This window comes from Sinohyriopsis cumingii, chromosome 3 (genome assembly GCF_028554795.1).
Source record: "Sinohyriopsis cumingii isolate HCF-2022 chromosome 3, ASM2855479v2, whole genome shotgun sequence".
Lineage (NCBI taxonomy): Eukaryota > Metazoa > Mollusca > Bivalvia > Unionida > Unionidae > Sinohyriopsis > Sinohyriopsis cumingii.
The window spans coordinates 152156546-152184161 of record NC_142963.1 but is presented as its reverse complement, the minus strand read 5'-3'; the positions used below and the strand labels follow the sequence as shown (position 1 = coordinate 152184161).

At 35.2% G+C, this 27616-nt stretch overlaps 1 protein-coding gene across 2 annotated transcripts in view; it reads left to right on the top strand.

Annotated features, from left to right (window-relative positions):
* Positions 1 to 27616, top strand: part of LOC149804165 (hepatocyte growth factor receptor-like) — a 209025-nt gene that overhangs the window by 133629 nt on the left and 47780 nt on the right. For both annotated transcript variants that reach the window (XM_089954144.1, XM_089954143.1), the window contains exons 11-17: positions 1137 to 1250; positions 4237 to 4330; positions 11371 to 11534; positions 12177 to 12337; positions 13786 to 13894; positions 23457 to 23593; positions 25323 to 25487. In XM_089954144.1, coding sequence (XP_089810270.1) covers positions 1137 to 1250; positions 4237 to 4330; positions 11371 to 11534; positions 12177 to 12337; positions 13786 to 13894; positions 23457 to 23593; positions 25323 to 25487 — 944 coding nt within the window. The remainder of the gene's footprint in view (positions 1 to 1136; positions 1251 to 4236; positions 4331 to 11370; positions 11535 to 12176; positions 12338 to 13785; positions 13895 to 23456; positions 23594 to 25322; positions 25488 to 27616) is intronic.

Here is a 27616-nt window from a genome sequence, read left to right as displayed (position 1 = left end):
TTGTCATCATTACTTAAAATGGTTTAATTGCAGCTAATATGCGCTAGAAAGAGACGAAATGTATGAGAGATGCAAATATTATTAATACAGGGATATCATAAATTATTAATGTATTTACCTTGACATAATTGTCCATATTCCAATTATGATCACGTGACGTTTATTTCAGCAGCATGAAGCAGTGACTTACATCCGTAAATAGATAATTTTGGGCACGCTTAGAAAGATAGTAGCTGGAAAAGAACTGTGGATAGTTTTATACCATTTTCAACTAATAATAAATCAAATAGATATAGTTTCACACTTTCTATGGCGACTTTAATAGTTTCACTCAATATTATAAAATGAGTCACAATTTATGTTAAGTGCACGAACCATAGTACGTCAATGATACTCTTCTATATCTTCACGTGGCAAAACTTATGACATTGCTGTTTATTTAGATATAGCAAGAACAAATATATAAAAAATTCACTACACGTATAAAGGTAAAATATATAAAGTTTGAAAGAAAAATATAAAAGGCGCATAGTAGTTTTTCGTTTGTCATTTTCGTCAACATTACTTAAAAGTGTTTAATTGCAGCTAATATGCACTTGAAAGAGATGAAATATATGACATATGCAAATGTTATTAATGCAGGGACATCATAAATGATTAATTTATTTACCTTGACTTAATTGTCCATATTCCAATTTTATGTCACGTGACATTTATTTCAGGGGCATGAACCAGTGACTTACATCCGGAAATATATATATTTTGGCATGCTTAGGAAGATAGTAGCCGGAAAAAAAACCGTGGATAGTGTTTAAACCATTTGCAGCTAAAATAATACATCAAACAGATATAGTTTCACACTTTCCATGGCGATTTTAATAGTTTCACGCAATATTATAATATGAGTTATAATTCATGTTAAGTACACGAACCGTTTCAGGTCGATGATATTGTTCTGGACCCCAACCATCGTGTTATAAAGAGGAAAGTGTTGTAATTAAATTCATACATTGTTTTGTTCTATCTTTTAAAACATACATTGTTAGCTATAATTTGTATCTTTTACATACGTTTTATAGTTTAACACCTAATTTGTCAATATTCATACGTATGATCTTTTTCCGTGTTAATTAAAGGATTTTCAAACATCACTCATCTGTTTCTTTGATCTGAACAATGGCACACAAGTCAATGCCAACTTGACAAGACTTTCCAACGGAGAAAGCATCATTGAATGTGGACTAGTTAATGTAAGTACAATACATAATTGTGATATTTCTTTCAACTTGATGCCCATATGAGAAGGAAGAAAATTATTTGAATGAACGAATAAATGAATGAATGAATGAATGAATGAATGAATGAATGAATGAATGAATGAAGGACTTAGTTAATATATTAATTAATTTATTATGACATCACATACAAGATTATATCATATTGAGACAGTGGGGCTAAAATACTCCAGATACACCGTTCAGCTGTGAACCAGGCATGGTGTGTCCTGGATTGAAATCTTGCATTGTTGAAGTATTGATGCCATATGTCTAACCACTTAGCTACTGCAGCCCAGGGGAAGAAGGGCTTCATTTAGAACAAAATAATTTATTTAGTTGATTGCAGTTAGCAAACGTCTTTAAAGGACAATCGATGAAACACAAACCTTTTCCTTTAGAGACCAGCGCTCTTAGTATATTGGTTAATAAATAAATGAGGAAGACTTTAACTATTGTTTTATTTGGATGTTTTTATAGCAAGGTCTAGAATGATCATAAAATGAACAAAATCGGACTTGATGGAAATGTATCGTTCATATAAAGTTTGATAATTCTAAATAAATGAGGAAACTCAACAAAAGCTATTTTCCTTTATGGATATGTATCATCCATCTCATGGCTTGATAACGAACTCAAGACAACGCCTTAAAATACTGTCGTTTATGGACAAGACACGTGTCCTTCGTATCCAGGTTAAACTAATAATAAAATTAAAATTGATTTTAACTTAGTCTTTCATGGACAAGGTCGATAATGATAACAAAATAAAATAAAAAAGACTTAAAATACTCTCCGTTATGGATAGGTGTCTTTTACATTGAGGTATAAGTTGAGGCGTATTTGTAACATATACCTGAATAACTAGGGCCAATCACCGAGATCGCTTTAACTACTATACCTCGGCAACCCATATACATAATTTGATGCCCATTGCATATACAGTGGTCCACCTCTTGAACCGCCCCCCCCCCCACCAGCGGCCACCCGCTCCTTACGGCCAGAATCCGTTACACCGACGCGTTTGTGTTCAAAGTACCCCTCGCGAAAGGCCACCCGGCTAACTCGACCAGCGGCCAGCATATTAGTGCAATAATATGAAATGTACCCCTCACAAGCGGTTGCATTTTATTTGAATATGTATCCAGAACCAGTATTTTATTCATAACGTGTGTTAAGTAATCAGATTTCTGTTTCCCGATGTCAGGTTTTCGTTACTGAAAGAAGTGTTGAGTAAAGTACATGTACGGTTAATATTATATCATTTACGCCTCACGAGAAGCCAAATTTATTCCATAAAAACCGAGAAAGACTCAAATTGTAATCCATACAAAAGGGTAAGTATATGTAATCCAATTAGCCTTACTGCTGTGTTATCATAAGATGTCCGGTTTAGTCACTCTGATAATTGTTTAGATTACAATTATTGAACAGTAGTAACAGCTGAGAAGCGGCAGTATCGATGTACAATATCCAAGTCAGCAGGAAAATGGTTTGATAGCCTTTATGGCTTCCATTAGAAAGATGTTGAGCTTGTTCACTTTGATAATTAGTGGCTATTACTACTGACAATAATTGTCGAAATTACGAATCTTAACGACCGCGAGGTCAAATCTGCGTGATGTTAATGGTACATATCGAAGACGTTTTGGCTTCTCTCACTTAGTGTAAAGAAAGGTATAAAAAATAGGGTACCAGACTGCGACTAACGAATCACGTGACAAGATTACTTCCTGTAAAAAAACACGACAATTTGTTTAGATGCATACAAAATTGTTTTATCAGTATTATAGTTGGCAACATGAATAACTTACGAAAAAGATCAACATGTTATTGAGGAAAGGAAAAATTCTCAGTTTAGAAGAGAAAGTGAAATTATTTCACCTGACTAAAAGGGGGTGGGGTGGGGTTCGAGGATCCTTGCAGAAAACTAATGCCGGAAATACTCAGATGAACACTATCGTGAAATATAATGAAACAATTGTGCAGAAGTGGGGATGTGAAATGGACGGAGAAAGGATGAATGTTTGAGCCAGGAGACGTTTGTATCCTGATTTGAATGACAAGAAAAAGCAACAATTTTGTCAGTTGAATTTGGATATGACGACTTTACCGCAAGTAACGGATGGTTGCACATATTTCAAGTGCGACACAATATTAAGTGGTCTGTCCTTAGTGGAGAATCAGCTGATGTTAATAATGAAGTTGTCGAAGATTGGAACAAAAGACTAAACGATATATGCAGTTGATATGACAGCAATGATAGTTTTATTGTGAATAGACTGGTTTGTGTTTTACTAACAAAGTAACATAATTATAAAGACATTTTAAAAATTATATCAATGGTTATTCATAGCATACTTTAGAAAATGATGACACAGTTTGTTTTACATTTATTTCACAACATGCATTTGATTTTATTAATGAAAATATTAAATGTTTTAGAATTAAATGTACTTGTGACTTTCTTCATATGTATTTACTATTCGCATTTGTCATCCCCTTCTAGAAAGGCCACCCTCATTATAATGCCACTTCCCTGCTGCATTAGGGGTGGCCTTATAAGAGGGGGACTATTGTAGGCCATATACTTTTGGCATTTAATTTCCTTTTTCAATAAAACTATAATTTGTAGCCCCTTTGCTATTTACCCATTGCTAATTGATCATGTCTCGAACATTTAAAATCGATTATAAACTGACCTCACTATTAGGGCTACCTAAGATGTTTGGAAATTAGATTGACAGAAACTTGATTTTACTATGATATATTTGCCTATTGCGTTCTACATGTACATAATACATCCCTTGACTAAATCAAATACAAAAATCAATTTGTATTGAAATAAGTGTGAGTTGGTAAATGAGAAAAATGGAAGCATTTGGGTTTGAAATGCTCTAAACATAATAATACCTTTGAATAAGCCGAAGAATTGCTAAAACTGTCCCATATTTAATTTCAGTTCTCTTATGAGGGAAATACAAGTGACATGAATGTGTCATTCTATATTTTTTGGGCTCTCAACAAGAGTCTGGACAACCCATATAATATACAAGGTAACAATTATTATGTTCATTGAGGATTCGTTCAAATTATGTTTGTCATAGTCATTAATCACAGTAGATCATAGATAACCATCCAGTTTTGGAACGTATTAGATGTGCTTTGGAATATCTTGATTGCTGTACTATTTTGTGTCTTTCATACAGGACTGACATATGCATATCATTCTAAAGGGTAACTGTTAACCAAACCACCTACATTGTCAGTTCCCAGTGACAGGGGAGAATTCTTCTTAAGTGTATCCAATTCGTCTCTATGGGAGAAAGGGTCTATTGTTGTTGCTAGCATTATATTATTATTAATATTATTATTACAATGTAAACTAAGAAGCTTTATGTTGATACACTGCCGGAAAAAAAAACTCTTGGCCATTTAATATAATCAACATTAAACTTATATTTTCATAGCAATGATACCTTAACCCCTTAGAGTACATCACTTACCTTTTATCAGGCGACTTGTCCACAGTCCAATCTCAATATTCCCATGTCTAATTACTAACTGAAGAATCAGAATCTACAAAACTCATTATAATTCCAGTCTAGTGCCTGAGTCATGTCCAACATAGAGAGTATATTCCTCTTTTTGGGGGAGATAATACGGCAGATATACGCGTGTCAAATGCTCAATGATTCATCATTTTTGAAGCTGTATTATGGCTTATTTTCAAAGCTTCTTATGTGCTTTGTTTTCATTTTCTGTAGTCCTTTCTCTTATCTTGTAAATATAATCTCATTTCAATTTTATTTTCAAGGAATTTCTGACACCTTGCATAGTGAAGTTGTGCTTCAGTAAATATACACCTTGTCTTAGTAACCAATGTTAGAGTAAATATATCCTACCCATGTTTGGTAATATTTTTGATGTTAATGTGTTTTGTGTGTTCTCTTTCTGTTGATATTCAATTCCAAGGTGTGGGTATATATCCCATATATTTATCATGACCAAATGTGTATGCACTGTTGGTATCCGATGTGTCGTCTTTGGGATGATGCATTGTGGGATTAAGCTGAACGTCATCGCACTTACAAAAAGTAACCAGATCTCCTTGGTACTTCCTCGGTTGTTGTGCAGGTCACGGAAGTGGACTTTATCTTGTCTGACATAAAGTTAGTCAAGCCTTCCCGAAGGTATATGATAGCAGCTTGCTTGCTTGAATATATCTTTGGATAAACAATCTTCTTTGTCGGTTAAGAAACCTTTACTCAATCGTAGTTCCTCAAAATAGAGATTATTCTTTCAGATTGTCAGCGCTGAAATGGTTCAAGTCTATTGATTTGGCACCAGTTATCAGCCACCAGGCACCAACAACCGGTCACTGGGCAGTGTTCTTCGAGTCACCATATCATGACCGTCAGTCTAAAGAGAGGGATCTGGTTGATACCCGCTCATTGATTTTTTATTTGATATGAAACCAAACTGGGAGTTGTGCTTTGCTTATCGGCTAAGGGAAAAACAAATGTCCATTTTTTATCTTCCCTTTTGGTTACTATGAGATGTGTGAACCATTAATATATTGAAGTGAGTCATTGCTAGCATATTGTCAGGGAGAAGACATCCTTTATTGACATATGCTCTTAGTATATTGGTTGATAAATAAGTGAAGAAAACTTTAAACATTGTTTTCTTAGGATGGTTATTTTATATTAAGTTCTAAAATGATAATAAAATTAACAAAATCGGAAAAATATCGTTCATATAAAGTTTGATAATTGTAATTAAATGAAGAAACTCAACAAAAGCTATTGTCCTTTATGGATATGTGTTATTCATATCATAGCTTGATAACGAACTGAAGACAGCGCCTTAAAATATTGTCGTTTTAATTAAACTGATAATAAAATTAAAATGATTGTAACTTATTTTAACTTCCGTCCTTCATGAACAAGGTCCATAATAATAATCAAAAAAAAAAAAAAAAAAAAAAGAAAAAGCCTTAAAATACTGTCCGTTATTGATCGGTGTCTCTTACATGCTGGTATCTGTTGAAGCGTATCTGTAACATATCTGGCCCCCAAGCACTGAAAACGGTTGGCATATGCTATAGCTGTCATAGCTCTGCAACCCTCACACATGATTGGATGCATATTTGCTAGGTGAATTGCCCATAACATATAGGCCATGTCATTTTGGCGTTTACTTTCCGTTTTCAATCAAACTATAGTTAGTAGCCTCTTTGCTATTTACCCATTACTAATTGATCGTGTCTCGAACATTTAAATTCGATTATACACTGAACTCACTATTAGGCCTACCTAAGATGTTTGGAAATTAGACTAAAAGAAAATTGATTATACTATAATATATTTGCCTATTCCATTCTACATGTACATAATAAATCCCTTGAATAAATTAAAGTCCAAATTGATATGTATTAAAATAAGTGAGTTGGTAAATGAGAAAAATGGAAGCATTTGGGTTTGAATTGCTCTAAACACATGGATACCTCCGAATAAGACAAAGAATTGCTAAAAAATGTCCCATGTTTAATTTCTGTTCTCGTATGTGGGAAATACAAGTGACATGAATGTGTCATTCTCTATTTCCTGGGCACTCAACAAGAGTCTCGACAACTCATATAATATACAAGGTAACATTTATTATGTTAATCGAGGATCCATTCAAATTATGTTTGTCATACTCGTTAATCACAGAAGATCATAATTAACCATCCAGTTTTGGAACTTATTAGATGTGCTTTGGAATGTCTTGATTGCTGTAATATTTTGTGTCTTTCATATAGGACAGACTTATGCATATCATTCTAAAGGGTAACTGTTAACAAAACCACCTACTTTGTCAGTTCACAGTGACAGGGGAGAATTCTTCTTAGGTGTATCCAATTCCCCTCTATGGGAAAAAGGGTCTATTATCATTATTATTATTATTATTATTATTATTATTATTATTATTATTAAAGTGTAAATTAAGAAGCTTTATGATGATACACTGCCAGAGAAACACGTGGCCATTTAATATAATCAACATTAAACTTATATTTTAATGGCAACAATACCTTAACTCTTCAGTGTACATTGCTTGCCTTTTACCAGGAGACTTTTACACAGTCCAAGCTCAATATGCCCATTTCCAATTATTAACTGAAGAATCAGAATCTACAAAACTCGGTATAATTGCAGTCTAGTGCCTTAGTCATATCCAACATAGAGAATATATTCCCCTTTTTGTAGAAATTATACGGCAAATATACGCGTGTCAAATATTATTATGTGCGCTGTTTTCATGTTCTATAGTCCTTTCTCTAATCTTGTAAATCTAATTTCATTTCAATTTTATTTTCAAGGAATTTCTGACACCTTGCATAGTAAAGTTGTGCTTTAGTAAATAGACACCTTGTCTGCGTAACCAATGTTAGGGTAAATATATCCTACCAATGTTTTGTAATATTTTTGTTGTTTTTGTGTTGTGTGTGTCTTTTATCAGTTGATATTATATTCCAAGGTGTGTAAATATAACGCGTTTCCCATATAACTGTCATGATCACATGTGTATGCACTGTTGGTATCCAATGTGTAGTCTTAGGGATGATGTATTGTGGAATTAAGCTGAACATCGTCGCACTTATAAAAAAGCAAGAATGATCATGCTACCTCCTTCTTGTCACAACGTAATCCCCTTTGATCCTATGGAGGATCTAGTACAGTTCATATTGTAGAATGGAGCCATCTCAAGCAAAAATGAAATCCTTAGCTTCTTCATATTTGTTTAGATGTTGGCAGCAGTAGGATACCTGACTCTTGATCCAAAGATGTTAGAATTCATTATCGAGAAATACATAGTACTTCCCCGCTTGTTAGTGCAGGGCAAGGGTGATGGAGTTTATATTGCCTGCAAAAAAGTTAGTCAAGCCATTCCGAATGTAGACGAGAGCAGCGTTCTTGCTTGAATGGACCTCTGGATAATAACTCTTCTTTGTCAGTTGAGAAAACTTAACTGAATAGTAGTTCCTCAAAATAGAGATTATTCTCTCAGATTGTCGGCGCCGAACCGGTCCAAGTCTATTGATTAGGCATTAGATGTCAGCCACCAGGCAGTAATAACCGGTCTCTGGGTAGTGCTCTTCGAGTCACTATATTATGACCCTCGGTCTTAAAGAGTGGGATCTGGTTGATACACCCTCATTGATTTGTTATTTGAATTTAAGCAAAACTGGAGTTGTGCTTTGTTCACGTGCTTAGTGAAACATAAGGTCAATGTGTTATCTTCCATTTTGGCTGTGAGTCATCTCTCGCTCCCACGAGTTCTTGGTTGTCTTTTCATTGGATACATGGTGTGCCAGAGTTCTTCCCTCTCTGCACCAGCCATACATAAGGAGGAATCCGGCCTCCACTATCCTGACAGACTGTCGAGAAGGGATCATATAACCCAATCTCCAAGAACGGGCGATCTTAGTCTGGTTACCTTTTCTCCCATGTCTCCATGTGTGAGGACAGGTTGATTAACTTGCTTTCATGACGTATCCTTCCTAAGAAATGGAGATCAGAAGGGAACGTTAAGTCACGCCACCACTGCCGTTCATATCAAGTTGACTTATCTGTCAGTTGACTCATATGAGTTTATATAGATGTTATATATTCTCTCCCTTTAGGGTTCCCTTCATTCCACTGTATGAGTTAGATGATGGACGAAGAGGAAGTAATTGTTCATTCTCATGTTCAAAAGCGTTGTTTCGAAAGGTGCCAGGCTAAATCACAGCAATATAAATTATAAATAATTGACTTCAATCCGTACACTGGTGGAGCTTTTTAATGAATGCTTATATAAGGTAGTGCACTATATATTCACATTAATATCGCCGTCCTCAACGTCATTGTCTTAACAGGTTGTTATAATGCTAGTCATTGGCCTGGTTGTTTATGGAGGACATTAGTTTTAACTCCTACATATATTTTGATGAAACTTAAGCTAGGTCAACATACTATGTTAGCTCAAACGTCAACGTCAATTGTAGAAAATACATGAAACAAGCATGTCATATGTTGCTTGCATTATATTTATTTTACACTTGTATAACTGATTTCTACAATTGTTTGTGTCTGTACTCTCTCTTGCTATCTATCTATCTATCTATCTATCTATCTATCTATCTATATATATATATATATATATATATATATATATATATATATATATATATATATATATATATATATATATATATATATATATATATATATATATATATATATATATACATATATATATGCATAGAGTTTAACAGCATTTTATAGCATATCGGTGCAATCTTGCTATAAATGCCAAATCAAAGTTAAAATCTAAACATGTGCTAATCAAAGATGAAGAAATTGTATTCATCTATCACGTATACAAAATCATTCCGTACAACGATTATATTCTACTAGTTCTCTAGACTGTTTGTATTATTTGTTTTCCCCAAAATACCTATAAACTCTCCTTGGCCTCTGGACTGTTTGTATTATTTGTGTTCCCCAAAATACCTATAAACTCTCCTTGGCCTCTAGACTGTTTGTATTATTTGTTTTCCCCAAAATACCTATAAACTCTCCTTGCTTTCTAGGGTGATTGCACTTCACGGATTCACAAGGAATGATTAAACTATACATGTTCTCTAGAGTCCTTGTAACTCCTGTATTCCTTGGATTCCGATTTTACATGTCATTTAGAATGAATATATTCCTTTTATGTCAAAGAAATGATTCATCTCTACAAGTTCTCTACAGTGCTTTCATTTCCTGGATTCCTCTGGAACGATTAAAGCCTGTATGTTATCTAGAGAATAATTTTTCCATATGTTCCCAATGATTGATTAAATTCTACATTTTCTTTAGGGAGATTGTAATCCATCCGTTTATTCCCTTCGCATATGAGTTTCTACATTTTCTTTAGGGAGATTGTAATCCATCCGTTTATTCCCTTCGCATATGAGTTTCTATATATTCTCTAGACAGCTTATATTCACCAGAAAGGATTAAATTCGACATCTTCTCTTGAATGCTGAAAAGCTAAAACAATGTCCAGCATCATTAAATAACTCACATCAAATGTATACCCCATGATCTATCAAATTATACATACGCTAAAGAGTGCTTGCATTCAGCAGGTATGATTAAATTATATATGTTCTACTAAGAACTTGTAGTATATATATTTCCCAGGAATGATCAAATTCTACCTTGTCTCTAGAGTGATTTTACTATTTGTATTCCCATTAACTAACAAATTATACGTACCCTAAATAGTGCTTGTATTCAGCAGGAATGATTAAAGTATATATGTTCTACTAAGTGCATTCATTCCATGTATTTCCCAGAAATGATTTAGCTCTACATGGTCTCTAAACGGCCTGTATTTTATGGATACTCCGTGAATGATTCAATACAATATGTTCTATAAAGTGCTTTAATTCGATATGCTCCCCAGGAATGATTCAGTTCTTCATGTTATCTAGAGTGCCTGTATTCCATGCATATACAACAATTATTACATTCTATCTGTTTTCTAGAGTGCTTTGTATTGTATGTATTTATCTGGAATGGTACAACTCTATATGTTCTACCAAGTGCTTGCATTCCTTGTGTTGCTGAGGAATCATTTGATTCTGAATGTTCGTTACAGTGCTTTTTTCCCTGTATTCCTCATGAATTATTGAATTCTACTTATTCTCTAGAGTAGTAATATTCTTTGCATTATTTCCTACGAATCAAAACAATTATACGTGTTCTTTGGAATGCTTGTATTCCATCTATTATCCAGGAATAATTGAATTCTTCATGTTCTCTAAAGTGATTGTATTCCTTGTATTATATCTTACTAATGAAAAAAATTATACATGCTCTCTGGAATATTTGTATTCAATATATTATCTAGGAATGATTAAATTACACATGCTGTCTAGAGTTAATGTGTATCATGTATTATCATGAAACAATTGAATTCAACAAGGTCTCATATGTGCTTATATTAGTTTTATTCCCCTGGAATGATTACATTTCACATGTTCAGTAGAGTGACCTTTATATATTTGTTTCAGTAATCATGTACAAGTGTGAGATGGCATTCTCATGTGGTGGATGCCTGACTCTCAAGAATCAGTACAAATGTGGATGGTGTGGGAATTACTGTACCAGCGAGAGCCGATGTTCCTCCGTGTGGCTTTCCACAGCTGAGACCTGCCCCAATCCTGAGATTACATATGTAAGATAATTAGCATTATAATCATGCTATTGGAGTCTATACTATAAAGTCAGTATACAATGAATGAAATGGTGTGTAATGGACAGACAAACATGCAATGAATGAGGTAATGTATAATGGAAAGGCCAGTATAAAATGAATGTGTGTAATCGATTGGGTAGTATGCAATGTTTAAATCCGTTATTGTTTGAGTATGTTCGGTTTGTTGAAGAGTTTCAAAAAGTTCCATTTTTTCCTTCTGTAACATTGTACCATCAATCTCCACAATTAGAGTAAACACATCCTGCACACTAGATATTTAACCAAAAGGAAACGAGAATAACATAATAGATTTGCCCCTGTAACATTGGCGAACCGATGCAAAGTTGGAGAAAAATACAGAATGACAGCCTCTGGTCATAGGTTTGCTGATGTAAAACTAGAGAAACTACAAGCATTAACTTAAATTTATGTAGTCAAATTTGTGCCAAAGTGAAAGTTATCTTACAAACTCCAGTTGGTGTAACCATGCACCACCAGATCAGTAATATCTCCTAACAATTGCTTTAAAATAAGAACTTGTCTTTCAAGAAACTAAATTGCTGCCGAGCACAAAATGTATAAGTTACTTTATGCAGAATAAGAAAACCAATTATGTTTCAGATCAAACCCACCTCAGGGCTAATTAATGGAGGTACCTATCTCACTATCAAAGGAAGTAACCTTGGAAAACGTGTTGAGGACATCAATATCATTGTCTATATTGAAAATCGTATCCAGGTCCAGTGCACTCCTGTGAAAGATCGGTATATTGCCCCAACAAAGTAAGCATTGTTAAAAAAGTGTAAGTTCATTTTCAGGGTCAATGAAATGCCGAACAGTAAACATCATGTTTAAATGTCAATAGCACTGACAAATGTCTGATCTATCTTCACTACAGATAAATGAAAATTGAGAATACAAATTGCCTCTATATGTTGCTACCTATGTCCAAAATATATTTCAAGATCTGAACATACTTTGTAGTCAGAACGTATCCCCGTTGATCCTATTACTGACATTTCCAGGTATGTTACTACTCTACGGTCTTAAACTTAGTCACATAAAAGAGCGAAAACCAACAATTTTGTAAACTTCAACAAATTATTCGTTTTCCATAGACTACACAGTGAAACTTTAGCATGATCTTACATAAGTGGGATTTGAATCACAAATAGTCCTATAAGTTTCATCACAGGTCCAAATATGTAGAGTTTCAATTGAATTTCATTCGTAATCAAAATACATTCCAATATTGAATATATTGATGTCTCTTTAGTCATGAATAGGCTAACGTGCACATATCATCGGATGTTGCGATGTTGCACGTCTGTTGGTGTATAACAATAATATAATCCGAATTGTCCTTCGCTGAATTCACTGTAATTCCGAATTATTAATTTAGTTGAAGAAGTATTTTGTAATTCAAGTGAAAAAGTATCTGCGAAAACAACAACGTAAGAGATCTACGATATAGGTCAGTCTCCTTTCTAATGCATTCAAACTACTGAACAAGTTTAGTAATTTTCAATTGCAGACACAAATGGGCTAAACAAAATATCATATAAGCATGTTTAAGTCGGAGTATAATGATCGAAATATTAAATATATCGATATAGAAATATATTCGCTATGTACTATCTTGTTTACAGACTTAAATTCAATCGTAAGTGTGTCGTTTAATTGATTTTGGACGAAGATTAATTTATATATATATATATATATATATATATATATATATATATATATATATAATTGAGGCCTCAATACAAATAATATATATATATATATATATATATATATATATATATATATATATATATATATATATATTAATCTAAGACACACAGACGACAAGATATTTATCTCAGTTTATACCTTGTTCTATAGGTGATGCTATGACCGCTGTAAACAGTAAACGGGTAGTCCCATTTGCGTCTATTTGTACTGATGCTATATTTTTATATCGGCCTTAAACCAATACCACCTTAACTATACCGTCGCACCATCAACCCTATATCTTAACCAACTCTGCCTTGTGGCTTAGCCACCTTTTACTCGTTAACTTAGTACACTTCGTCCCCTACTTTAAAAATCTCATCCCAGTACCTTAACCACTTGAGCCATTTACCTTAACTACCCCAACCCTTTCACCATGTAAATATGTACGTGACAACATTAAATAACTAAAGTTTTAATTGTAAGATATTTTTTAAAGTTTTGTACATTTCAGGATTGTGTGTGTCACTGGAGCAAGTTCCATCGTTGGCATTGGCAAATTAGTTGTCACAATCAACAGCCAGTATATTGCCACGTCCAATAATATTACATTTTCCTATGTGGTAAGTTTTATATGCAATTCCATATTACTATAGAAATCTGACCACTTATTATCATAAAGATGGCACTAGTCTGGAATGGGAAGAACGTCGCATACAATACTTAACAATTGGGGATTTTCCCGTTAGATGTAATATGAGCATGGATATTTTTTAATTTGTTCTTCAGATACGTTTCCTAATCGTCATACCTTAGCAGAACTGCGACTAACTCGCAATTGCTTTATGTACGTGCAAGTATCTAAAGCTTTAAATAGACTCCTAATATATGTGTGATGCCTTTACTTAAGGTTACATATTGGTTAGTTTCCATACCAACGTCTACTCAGAGTCAGGAATCCAACTTCAATAATTTTACTTGCAAGTAATGTTGGATATTGTCGCACCTACTTTGCATCTATAATGGGGCCTTTGTTCCTCTTAAGAGAAGCATTTTATGTATAATATAGACTTTTGTGTACATTTATATAATTCCTCCGCTCTAGTCGGACAATTACAGGCAATATTTATATACATGGTTTCCTCCGTAGCGTCTCGTGTATGTCTGTTTCTATAGGCAACACTTGAATCACGATTATCTGCATAAGCATTCCATCCTATTTAAAAGAGCACTTAGTCATTCGTACGGTTGGCCTATGCGCTATCACATGACAGGTTTCGGCTGCGATGTTTATATGTGCGCATGTCTGTATGCCCTTCAGGAACTCCTTACATAATTTTTGCTTGCTTAGCCTTGGAACGCAAAGCTTCAATAGTCTTACGGTACACACCGTCCTCGACCGTCTCTTCAGAAATTATTCACTTTTGTTCCCGGTAACCATTACTTGATATAGCTCTGTGCCTACATTGGATTACTTGTGCAGGCCCACAGATGTATAATTCACCTTACAGGTGGTATTGCCATTATATTTTATCAGTCGACGTTCAAATAGTTACCGTCCTTTGGTTCTTCGTAGAGAGAAAGTTAGCACAAACTACGGTTAAAGTTTAAAGCTCGCGCCTTCGCTGACACCCTTCATCATCACAGAAGAGAGGATATCGGACAAAACAAGGACTTATCCGACCAATTCTCCAACTTTGAGTATACAACACCATAAACGTTAGCTCAATGTGGAACAAATCTTGTGTATTAAAAGGCGGACAATACATATTTGAACCAATTTATAAGGCATATTTGGCGTACCTGTTATACCAGACCAGTTTTGTCATGGCGTAAGTGACAACATACAGAATTAGCGAAGCACATGCCCTATCAACAGACCCGAATTACATGTAGTTTCGACAAGACGGGTCAGTCTTACAGCAGTAGAGACGGTGAAAAGAAGGATATGGCGGAAGATCGGCTATTGTACCTGTGAAAGAAAATACACTGGGCTTTTCTTTTGTTGGACCGGCCCCTGTAACGAGACGAGTTTCTAAATCCAATTTCTCAATTATAAATCATAACGAAATTGTGTTATGTTTCAATGAAGTACTATTTTATTTAACGCACATTACCCAATCCGAACATAAAAACATTTATTTACAAAGAGGGCGACCATTGGTCATCTTGGTGAATATGAACACAATAATACGACATTTACCGTGGACAGAGGTGATATTAGTCTCGGCCACACACGCAAAAATGTCGCTCTGACATGTCTTGAATGTAACAGAGATCGAGGCACTTCTATACACCCTCGCTAGAGTCTCCGACGCAAGATCCAACTTGGTGGCAATTGGTTATCTTCAGGAATTTCCTGTAATTGTTCACGGATAAATCCGTCTTGAGTAGCTGTTGAATCTTGTATGTGGATTGCAGGCTGCACATTATAGTTCTCCACCTTGGAAATTGTACGTGTGGTTACACTCCAATGGGATCAGTTGCTCTTGCTGCACTACCCTCAAGTTCATCAGGCTGATATAAATACCTGACTGTCACGTTAGTGCCCAGCACTTGTTTTCCCGCAATTGACTCGAGCCACTTCCTTGTTTAACGCGGCCACCATGTGAGATAGTCTCACAACCCATTCACGAACTACGTCGTTGCTCAGTAATTCCTGCGTGTACTGATGTCAAAGTATTCGCTGCGCAAATGTTCGATTAAATAGCTCAACGATTGCCTGATCACGATGTAGAGTGTTGTGTCCACGTCCGATTTTAACCTTATCTTACTGCATCAGCAATGTTACCTAACCGAGGATCAACCTATTGTAACTGTGGCCATCGCAGGCAGCCACGTTGATGAATTCACTGAAATGCTGCGTGATGTGCCAATGACGTCGTGTGGTAAAAACAAAATATCAACCTAATTAACAGTTTTGACTTGATGACATCAAACCGCCCATGCTGAATTGTTTTGGTAGATACGTTTGCATATTGCCTGTCGTGGCAACCAATCTGCCTCAGCAGCACGTGTCACTCCTGCTGCATCGCCCAGTTTGCAAGTCGCTGCTGTACCTCTCCAGTAACCTCTTGAACTATAACAAATCGAATCCATTATGTAGTTGTTTGACAAAGAATTCCCTTTAACCATCCCTAGTTTGCGACTCATCGCCAATCTTATCACCCAGATGGAGAGTGATGATCTCATGTTTATATTCTTTATCGACTTCAACGTGTGAATTAACTTGGCGTCCGCGATATGTCGTTGTTGCAGATCAACCGCAATTACAGGAAATATGCCTAGTTTTGGGTGATCTTTTTCGTCAAGTCACATATCAGTTGTTATTCAACCTGATAATGAGGTGGCTCGAATGGTACAAACTTTATTTAGTGGCACCATCCGTAGATGACCAACGATGCTATAATGTTCTTAAGGAATTTAATGAAAATGCAGCGGCTGAATATGATGTTATTGATTTTATCACTGACATCTATGACGCACCGTACGTCGAGGATCTTAAAGGGGATATAAATAATCTAGTGGTGTGCGATGATATCATACTTGACAAACAAACAAATGCGATGAGAATATTTTCACGAGGCAGGCATAAAAACAAAGATCTCATTTATATTACACAGAGGTACACTAAAATCCCCAAAGTCATCAGAGATAACTGCAGCGTTTTGGTTAGTGTTAACGGTGTTGACACACATTCCCTGCGAAATATTCATCCGACATGGTGTACCAGCGACATGGACATAAATACGTTCACAAACGTCTTTGTATATGCTCACAGAACCCCAATTGGATTCGTCACAATAAATATACACTATCCACCAACACACTATCGAATTGGTCTTGATAAAATCTTTCATTGTAGAAATACATTTGTTGTATAATGAACCAGGAAAATGTGAGTGAGAGTATCTCTGAGAATAATCAATTACAGCAAGATGCTCTCGAGGCTCAACCTGATGTTGTAAACATTAACGATAATTTTGAGATGATACAGCAGCGACGTGAAGAGGTCAGATATACACTAGCGGCCGAGTAAAGATTTATCCAATTACTTCATCGCAAAATGGAATTGTCGTTGGCGGATTCATACAAACAACATGAGAGAGCTAAATTTGATCCACTGGCAAACGCCATTCCGAAAATACCATCAGTGCTGCCTCGACAATATAAAACTCGAGCGTATGTAAGTGCGAGTTCGAGACAGCATAAACACATTGTGTTGGAATCCGTTAAGATTGCCAAATCTGAACGCTCTATGGTGGCATGGCATCGGTACCCAAAGAAAGCTACAAAAAACTAATATGTTATATATTTTGTCGTTAATTATTTTATTATCGATATAATGTGATATTTTGTGACGGTGGGCCGTTACGGCCTGTCACGTACATATAACTAACAGTTAATTCTTCATTGCACGTGTCCAATAAATTAACGTCATGGTCGGTTAGACTAAAACGCATTCGTGGCAGCGATGGTTTACAACATCGTAAATAAACAGTTGGCATCGACAATATCAAATCACTCGGCGGAACATCTGGAGAAAAGCCGTAAAGACAATATCCATGCTGGGCACAGACTAGATTTACAGAAATCGCCGACGTGATATTGACAATACCCGGTGATACATGACAACCACCACCTGTTTGTACGTCGGATAATATCTGGAGGGCCTTTTATTTCCCCCCATGTAAATATTCTTCAATTATAGTATTGAGATCCCGGCGAAATTTATCGATATCCAACACGATTAGTTTGAACGTAGAACGTTGGTATTCGGTGGTCTTAAAATGATCACGAAATTATACTGCCCCTCTTACTATCCTAACATCAACCCCGTTAATTACCCTATCTGTCACATATTTCGGAAAGAATTCAGCATCAGATTTCACCATGTTAAACTATTTTACAATCACCCTAAATCTGAGTTTAAGATCATCATTCGGATATTCAGGTATGTACTGCTCTAGCAGCTTTCTCAGATCATCTTGTATATTTTTATGCCCATGGGGTATTTTATAGATAAGTGTTTCATTAGGAACCTCCCCGTGTGTGCGTTTCCTCTAGCTTTTACCTTCAATATCTGTTATCCCAGAGTGTCTATTTTTTTTCTTCTGGTAGGACCTATAATCGCAGCTCAATATGTCACCCTTTCAAATCGATCGATAGCATCTTAAGACGAGGCCTTACGACTTCCGCTCTATTAGAGGGGGAAACTGTTTCCCTATTTGAATCAGCTCCTCGACGGAGTCCCCTCCAGTCATATTACCTGGAAGGTGTCTCACATGCACTAGGGTGCCGGAGATGGTTTATCCAGGGTAAGCGGATATACATCTCTCCATTTCATACATATTCTCCTAAGTTATTGTGATTGGGTAACCTTTGTGAGGAATAAAAATCTTTACCTAGTACAATATGTGTCTTCGAGAATACTTACCCAATTATAACATACCTACACCTTTTCAGCCTTTCAACAGTTCCATCTATTCCGCTCTAGTAATAACTGATGTTTCTTAAGATTTGCCGCTAAGTATTATATATTGGAGGAGATAACCCTACCCGACCGCCACATAGGTCGACAGACAACGTTTAGCTCTTTTTTTACTAAAATAGTATCTTTGATGGCTGGAGTTGCGAGGTAGTAGTAGTTGTCCTAAGGCATTATGATTGAGTATGTAGTCTCGAAGAAACATATTTGACAAGGAAAACATGTTTTCAACACATTAATATATTATGTCTGTGCAAATGATTGATCTCTGTTGTTCTGCATCGTCCTCAAGAAAATGACCCGGATAACATAATTTTGATATTTAGAAAGTTTTTGCTTACTTCAGTCAAGAAGGACATATGTACTGGGTCATCTAGTTCACAAATTAATTTAAGTTCATATCCATAAACATTTATATCTGTGAAAAAATGAAGTAGGTGTCTGATCCTTGTATGAGTAAAAACAACTACCATGCATTACAACCTACATAAATCACGTACAAATGATGACAAACGCGTTCAAATTGCTACAGATATAAAATATGTCACCTTGTCGTGAGATCCCAAAAATGTGACTGTTTTATGTGAAAATCTTTTCATCCTGTACTTTCAATACTGATACACAAAGATTGGTACATGCTACGTTTTGATTCAATAATTATTTATAAATCACTTCTAGAGCTTGACCTCATAACAAAAGGAAAACAACAAAACATGAAACGTCTTTTTAAATGTTGGATTGTGATCATCCTTTAAAATAAAATGTAAGAAAAAATCGAAACATTGTACTATTTCTATTTAAAAAATCACATTTTCAGTCGTTTATATAAAGTAGGTCTATATACTGGAAGTAATGACAATATGTTACATCGTTATCGCGGAAAATACAGACTTGATGGCATAACATATCTTTCATGTATTTTTTATTTGTATTGTTTTATCTTTGTCTATAATTGTGGGTAGAGGTTGGGCCTACATGAACAATATTGTTTTGTAAGCAGCATATTATATAGCTATCTTTTGTCTTTGACTGTAGATTGGATATTAAGATTAGTAATTTTTGCAGGTAAACCTGTTTACTTTAATCTACGTTCAGGACTTTTGTATTGCCTGCAAAAAACCTAGTGTACCATATGTTTTGTATGTTCTTTACTAAATCTTTACTAAGAGGCCTGAACTTTATTTACATCTAAGAATGATTTTGAAATGAATTTGATATGAAAATGCCCTCATCTCTGTGTCATTATTGTGTCTTCGTTACTATGAGATAAGTAACAATAAATTGTTAATTCCTATCTTAACATTTAATTAGTGAAATCATTCTTTTATCTGTGTTCAGTTCTTAATGTGAGATGACTTGTTTATTTAATTTTTGTACTGCAATTACAAGATTTTATATAATATTTGTGAATCATTCACCATTTTGGAATTATGGTGGCTTCATTCAAGGGCAATTTGCATTATATCATCATGATACATCAAGACTCCAAGAACATCAACCCTATTCTAGGTCACTGGCACATCTGAGCATACAAAATCGAACTTCTTACGGAATACCACTAAAATTGTTTGGGAATATGATATATCTTTGGATTTTGATAGAACTTTTAGGACTATTTGGGGTATTATTTACAATATCGTAAGTCCGTTTTAAATTATTTTCTTTGGAAACTATATGTTATGTTGAATTGCACAAAACTTGTTCGTTTTCACTCTTTTCTGTTTGTTTAAGACCATACAGTTATAACACAATCAAGTAATTTAGAAAAAGAATCTTTTGGATAGTGTCATCCTCATAATGAAACTCTGTCCATTCTTTCCATGCTGTTATGCGTATCAATATCTAGGATGGCATTGAGTTTGCTACATACGGAATAACTATTGCCCACATGTAAATAATAGCAAGTTATAAAGAAGTGTTTATTTAAGGAGGAAAATACCTAGAGTTGTGCAGATGGATTGGTTGTTGTTGTTGTTGTGGGGTTTAACGCCATTTTCAGCACACGATAGGCTATACATGGCGGCCAGTATTAATGGTGGAGGAAGAATCCGGGAAAACCCCGGAAAGAACCACCGACCCTCGAGAAGCTACTGGCAAGCTTTCTCACATACCCACATTGGCTGAATGTTAGACTCGAACCGCCGCAGACAGAGGTGAGATGGCAGTGATCCGTAACGAAGAGCGCTTTAGACCACTCGGCCACTCGGGGCCCCCAGATGGATTGGTATTTGGTTCCATGAGATATGGGATTTTGGAGCTTGAATAGTGATCTGCCGCTTTTTAATAGTTCGTTAGAGTGTGTGTATGTGTGTGTATATATTAAACTAATATAAGCCACATATGTCATGCTAAATGCTGTACATATAAATAATAATCAGTCAGGTGCATATGATATCATTATTTCCTTTATTCCATTATAGATTTCCTCCTTTTACTACTTTCATAACCAATTAGTGCAAGTCACAACCAGCGCATTTATATAATAAAGAAAAATCCTTGGGTTTATGGTGTTATTTGGGAAAATTAAGGATATAATATGTGTTGTTTTCGAAACGTAAATTTAACAATTACAACAAGCTTCACAAAAATTACACAGATTTCAAACCTCCTAATATATCGAACTACAAGAAACAGTTGATTTAGTTTAGAAATTGGCAGTTAACCGTTCTTTAATATGACTGGATATTGTAAAATCACATCTTTGGTATAGGAATTAGATCACACTTCATTAATCGATTAGGATACTAGTTTCAAGGTGGGGATGCCATACCTCTTACTTGTAGATCAGGCCATTGGCTTTAATATTGACATGGAATTTTGATTTTAATTTTATTGGTATGACGTAATTTTGATATGATGTGTTGTGCCCGTGGTGTCGGACCAACATAAAGATAGGTTGTGATGGACAAACATATACAGGGAGAAAAAAAAATTCAAAACATTAATATATTAATTTTCTTAAGAGACTCATGAAAGTGGCTCGATTTCAACGCTCCAAAATTGTTGTTTGTTTTCAGCTTTTAACAATTTGTCAGTTATAAATTCAGAAGGTTACTTTATGAATAGTCTAATAAAAATGACTTGGCACTTGTCATTATTGATAACCTTCACATGGTCATCCATTTGTTTCACGTGGTTCTTCCTGTTGATACGGTGTCATGTGTGCTTGCGTCACTACTGTTCATATTCTGTTATTGGAGATTATTGTTTTCCGTTAAAGTTATTTTGATAATGAAGGGTAAACGTAAAAGTAAATAATGTCTAAAACTTGAATTTTTTTTAAGGGTTTGTACCCTCTCAAAATAGAAAGAAATGCACCTGATAACGCCATATGTAATATATCTTTCCACAACGTTCCAGGGGAGGAAAATGTGTTGTACGCATATATTAATTTCTCTGGTACGCAGACTATTAGAAGTTTAGCTCATTTGGATATGGACCAGAAGAGTTTATTGGATGATATGTTGTAAATTGTGCCAGTCCATCCGTTACCACGAATTTGCTATCAGTTTTCATCACTGTTCATCCAACATTATGTACACATTCGTTTCATGGTCTGTTTGCCCCAAATGAAAATAATACATCCCAGAATTTGAACGTGGCCTTCACGTTGTCCGTCTTTAAACTCTTGGTATTGTTCTTCTGAACGGATGTTCAGATCAATATGGGGATTTCACTAAGAGGCGTATTTTGCCTGCTTGATCCTAAACGACGATGGGGCCAATTTGATTTAAAGTATGGCTACCAGAGTGGTTATCGGTAATTTGTGTTGCAACTCGCAATTTCTCTTACATGGTTTGTAATATTATCAATGTGCTTTCACCAAGAATCATCTGTGTATGTCTAGTTGTTACCCAATATAAATAATGTCAGTCTGATCTTGAACAGTATCACCGTGATATCCATCTTCAAAATGTTGTTGTCGTTTCTCCTCCAAAATGAAAAGTCTTATCAATATAAGGTTTCAATCAGTAGACCTATATGATGATACGTTGGTTCTACATGAAAATGGCACCAAGTTCCCATCCAATAGCTCCACCACAGCAACTTATTTGAAAATACTCTCCTCGCTGAAGAATAGTAAATATGATTTCAACACACAACAGTTAAACGTAAACGAAATAATGGTTTTGTCTTGAACGTTATGGAAATAAAAAAAATTTCAGTCAGTAGAGGATCAGGGATTCAGGTTTATTCTGTAGGATTGGTGTCTCAGGAGATCACTCTCTTATGTAATTTGCATCACAGTCTTGGAATAAAGAGTCCCTAGATAATATTTTCCAAATTTGTTAATACATTCTCCTTATACTTCACATGACACATTATTTATGTTATGACATTCATCTTGCAAGTCAATGTCTGTCATAGAAACTTTGTTAATGCTTTAGGTAGTTTTAAATTACTTTATATACTCAAAATACATTGATAGTTTTTGTTCATACTTGGAATGAATGATTAGAAAGCCTCAAACATTTGACATTCTATCATTCTTACACCTTTTCAACAATACTTAGATCATGGGCTCCAAATAAGGGCCCTGGCAACCTTGTTTTGGTTTGTGGCAATTTTGAACCTTTACAGACAGAAATCATTGAAAACAACATCCCTTGTTTTGACATTCCGTTATCAATCTAGACCGTTTCGCTTATAAATATATTTGACATGCCAACATCAATCTGCTACAATTCTTATTTCAGGTTCCTGTCCTTGACACGATCTTTCCCTCCCGAGGTCCTAAGTCAGGAGGGACTCTTTTGACAATCTACGGGAAGTATATGAATGCAGAAAAAAATAGAAGAATCTGGATTGGGGATCACAGTTGTAAAGTCGAAAGGTAAAGAGCACCAACCTGACTCCACCCACACCCATTCCCCTTTGTCACCTCCAGCTTTCACCCCTAACCCCTAGCCACATTTCAACTGCAATGCTTTTGCCTTTATTAGTTATGTGTGTTCAAATTTCGGTTAGCTTATCTAGTGCCAAGGCAATTGGAGTAAAGTACATAGCCCAAGGACACAGCATGGTAGATGATCCAGGATGATATGAAGGTAGAATTCTAACCTGTACCCTTTCCGTTGTGTGTCCAGTATGCTAACTGCTGTGTCAACACAGTCAACTTTTGTAAACTGTAATTACCTTTTTCTTAAGCTCAAGTGTGGAGAGATCATATTTGATTATGATAACATACATTCGTGGTTTTCTCATGGTGCCCATTCTATCTACACTTATGCATCACCTTCTTACATAGCCCAGACAGATCCATTTATATAAGGTGTGTATTTGCTGATGTTGAAAGAAACGTCAAACTCGACGAACAAGCAGGTTGGGCACACATTTTAAAACCCATGATTTGCTGTACAAGTTTGTTTTGAAACTTTATTGGTTATAAACCCAAAGATTACCGTGAACCTTTATATACACATTCATGCCATTGTGTAGTTGGTTGGACCTAAACATCGCGAAACTCAAATATTTATTATGGCCCATCAAAACAGATCTATTGAAATTTTTGTCATTAAAACTCCAACTAAATAGATGGCCATATATGTCTCAGCGTAAGATTTGTACTAAAATATGTCTTTTTATGTGTAGTTATTCCGTAATAAAAAATGGTGCTAGTCTGATATCCATCCTGGCCACAAAAGCCATTATGAAATACTATGTTACCGCTTCTTCTTTGAACAATGACATACTAACATGTTTTTTTTCACAAGACTATTTCTTATGATGTCCAGTTCGTCGTGAATCAATAGTTCTGGTCGGTGTTTTCAATGAAAGACTTGTTATTTTGTTTAGTTGGGAGTTAATGAAAATGGCACCGATTTGACCCTTGTTATGGCCACCACCATCTTGAAAATCTTATTATCACTACTTCTCCTAGATGACCGGTCATTTGAAAGTATGTTTTCACCAGAAATGTTTCAATGATAGCTACTGGATCTTAAATATTGTTGTACATTTAACACCATTTTTCAACACAGGACAGACTATACATAGTGACCGGTACACATGCAAATTGACCCTCAATATTGCTATCACAGTACCATTGTGAGAACAGTATTATATCGGTTCCTACGATATTGATGGTATATCAACTTGGGGATTTGACCAACTGACGTGTTATCATGTCTAGTTGTTTTTAAATAAACTGGTGCCATTCATTCATTAAATATGGATGTCATGATGGGAATCTTAGAAATGTTGTTTTACTATTCCCCTAAATACAGTGTCTATTTAAATCTCGTTCTCATTAAAAGATCTCTAATGTAATTACATGTTCTTAAATGAAAATTATGCAAATCTGACATGCAGTATGTTCAACAGATCAGCTAATGTATTATTGTTGCTGACAAATATCAGCTAGCGTATCGACACTGTGCAGTTGAAAGGCAGACATGGTCCTGCCTTGAATACATCGAAATTATTTTCCCACAGTAGAGTAATAATCCCTTCAAGATACCCTTATTGTTTTGAATTGGTTCTCTGGTCTAAAGCACCTTAAGCATTAACTTTAAAAAAATACAAAATGACCTTCTAACTATATGTGCATGAATTGATTTCAGTTTCAATATCACAATGATCACATGTGTCACCAGCGAATCATCTAATGCGATGGTGAAGAAACTCGAGGTGAATTTTAACAAGCAGGTGGTGACAAGCAACATAACTTACAGATATACTCCTGACCCTACCATTATCAACATTGAACCAAAAGTAGCTATTATCAGGTAATTAGCATCAACCTTTTTGTTCATTTTTCCTTCTTTCTATTGCTCTCTTGCTGTCATGAATATCCTTAGAAAAGTGTTATATTTAATGTCCAATGCAACCTCTTCACCATATAACACTTTAATGGGAGAACCAAAACATAACTGCCAGGCATCAGGATCTTAGTAGTTGTATGTGGACAATGATAATTAGCATTATCCCATTAAGTATATATTATTGGTCGCAATGAGGAAAAAGTGGAAATACTATGTTAAAATTGTTCATAGGTGTACATGGGAATGTAATTCTGGGGACAAGGGGAATTTAACTAGGATTTACCTTCACACTTGACTGCCTTATAAATTAAGATCAGATGGGTCACTCGGAAAACAAGGGAATACATTTTGTTAAAATTGTCATCCTTTGGTGTGTATACATGTTTACACGAGGGTGAGTGAGTGGTTATGGCTGAATTTACCAAAATAAACATACACTTTTGTCAACAAACACACATTTTTTAATGGAATAGGATTTTAAAGCTTTTGTTGGATAACGACAACTGCGAAAACAATACATACTTAAACATACATAAACACAAATTGTGTGAACAATTATTAGAATCTCTCCATTCTATAGATGAGAGTTGCCCTTTAAGGGGAAAATTTGATCAAGACTGATATACATGTGAGAGATAGTGTAAATACAAATTGTCTTTAACCAATAAGCAGGAACGTGTAGCCATTCTGTATAACAATTAACATGTTTTAATAATCAAAAGAGGTTTCTCTAATTCAAAACCCAAGAGTTTGGGTATGGTTAGACATGGGTTAGTTTACCTTAACCTTACCATAACCCTTTCCGCAGCCAAAGACTAACAACATGTTAAACATGAACATATCTGCAAGTTGACAATGTTGGGGAGTCAAAGTTGACTTACAATTATCTAAGGCACTGTCATTTTACCATTGATAACAAAATGTTTCCGATATTAGAAAATAATTAGTCATAATATTCACAAAACCAACTTTTTACTTAGTCATTGCTTCTAGAGTAATGACGATTAAAACAAGTTACTAAATGTTCCAAGTGATATCCAATCTTGATTGATGAGAGAAATATACAAAGTATTATCCATGCACCCTGGAATCTAATTTTCCTTCTTCTTTCCCCATTCTTGGTCCTGAACATGTTAATGAGCTCTGAAGAGACTTCGACGTATCATTCTGCTTTTTCCTAGCTGTGTCACATAATTTGAATTGATACCTTGGCTAGAAGTGTGAACCAACTTTATAGGGATATTTGACCGAGGTAAAAGTTCTTATCCAGTTTGAAGCAAAGGCATTATTTTCATGTTTTCATGAAGGCTTCATTTGTACATTGCTTGTCAATGAGAACGTTTGAAAATAAAGTATTGTCATTGCGTCAAAGCAGCATCATTTAAAGCATGCAATTCTCGAATCAATATCAGTTTTAAGATGGCTATTCAGTACGAAAACCTGATTAAGCATATCTCCTGAACTATGACCTCGTTTTATAGTGACTCCATGGTACGCAAGATAAATCCAATTTTACAATTCACTTGCTAATCGCTTCCATAAAAGAAGTTTCAATATGGCATGTCATGCATAGAAAAGTTTCCAGAAGATAAGGAGAATTTACAGTTGCACGATGAACAGGTTACACGCTTCCAACTTCCTGGCAAGCAGCAATGGCAGCATCCATTTTGACATGAATGGCTCCGATTACGGAGTGGTTGTGTTTCCCACCACGTTGTACTTGACCACATCCGAATACACAAACAATAAACTCCGTCCTTCATTCAATTCAACATGCTAGAAAAAATCATTGTTGTGAATGTCGTTCATGGGAGTGAAAGTAGTATATCCACTCAGAATAGGAAACAAGCCAGGTGAAAAGGAATGGGAATTATTATGCTATCTGAAAATGCATTCTACGACGATGCAGTTACAATCCCGGGCTCTTAGTGAAAGATACATCTGCCTAGCCAGGATACAGTTTAATATCTTTACAATTATGGAAAACGTACAGATATAATTTCTGTCCAAACATACATACGAATACATACAATTACCTTTACTGAGACCTTAGTGATATATTAGTCCGAATCCCCAGGTATAAGGCTATCAAG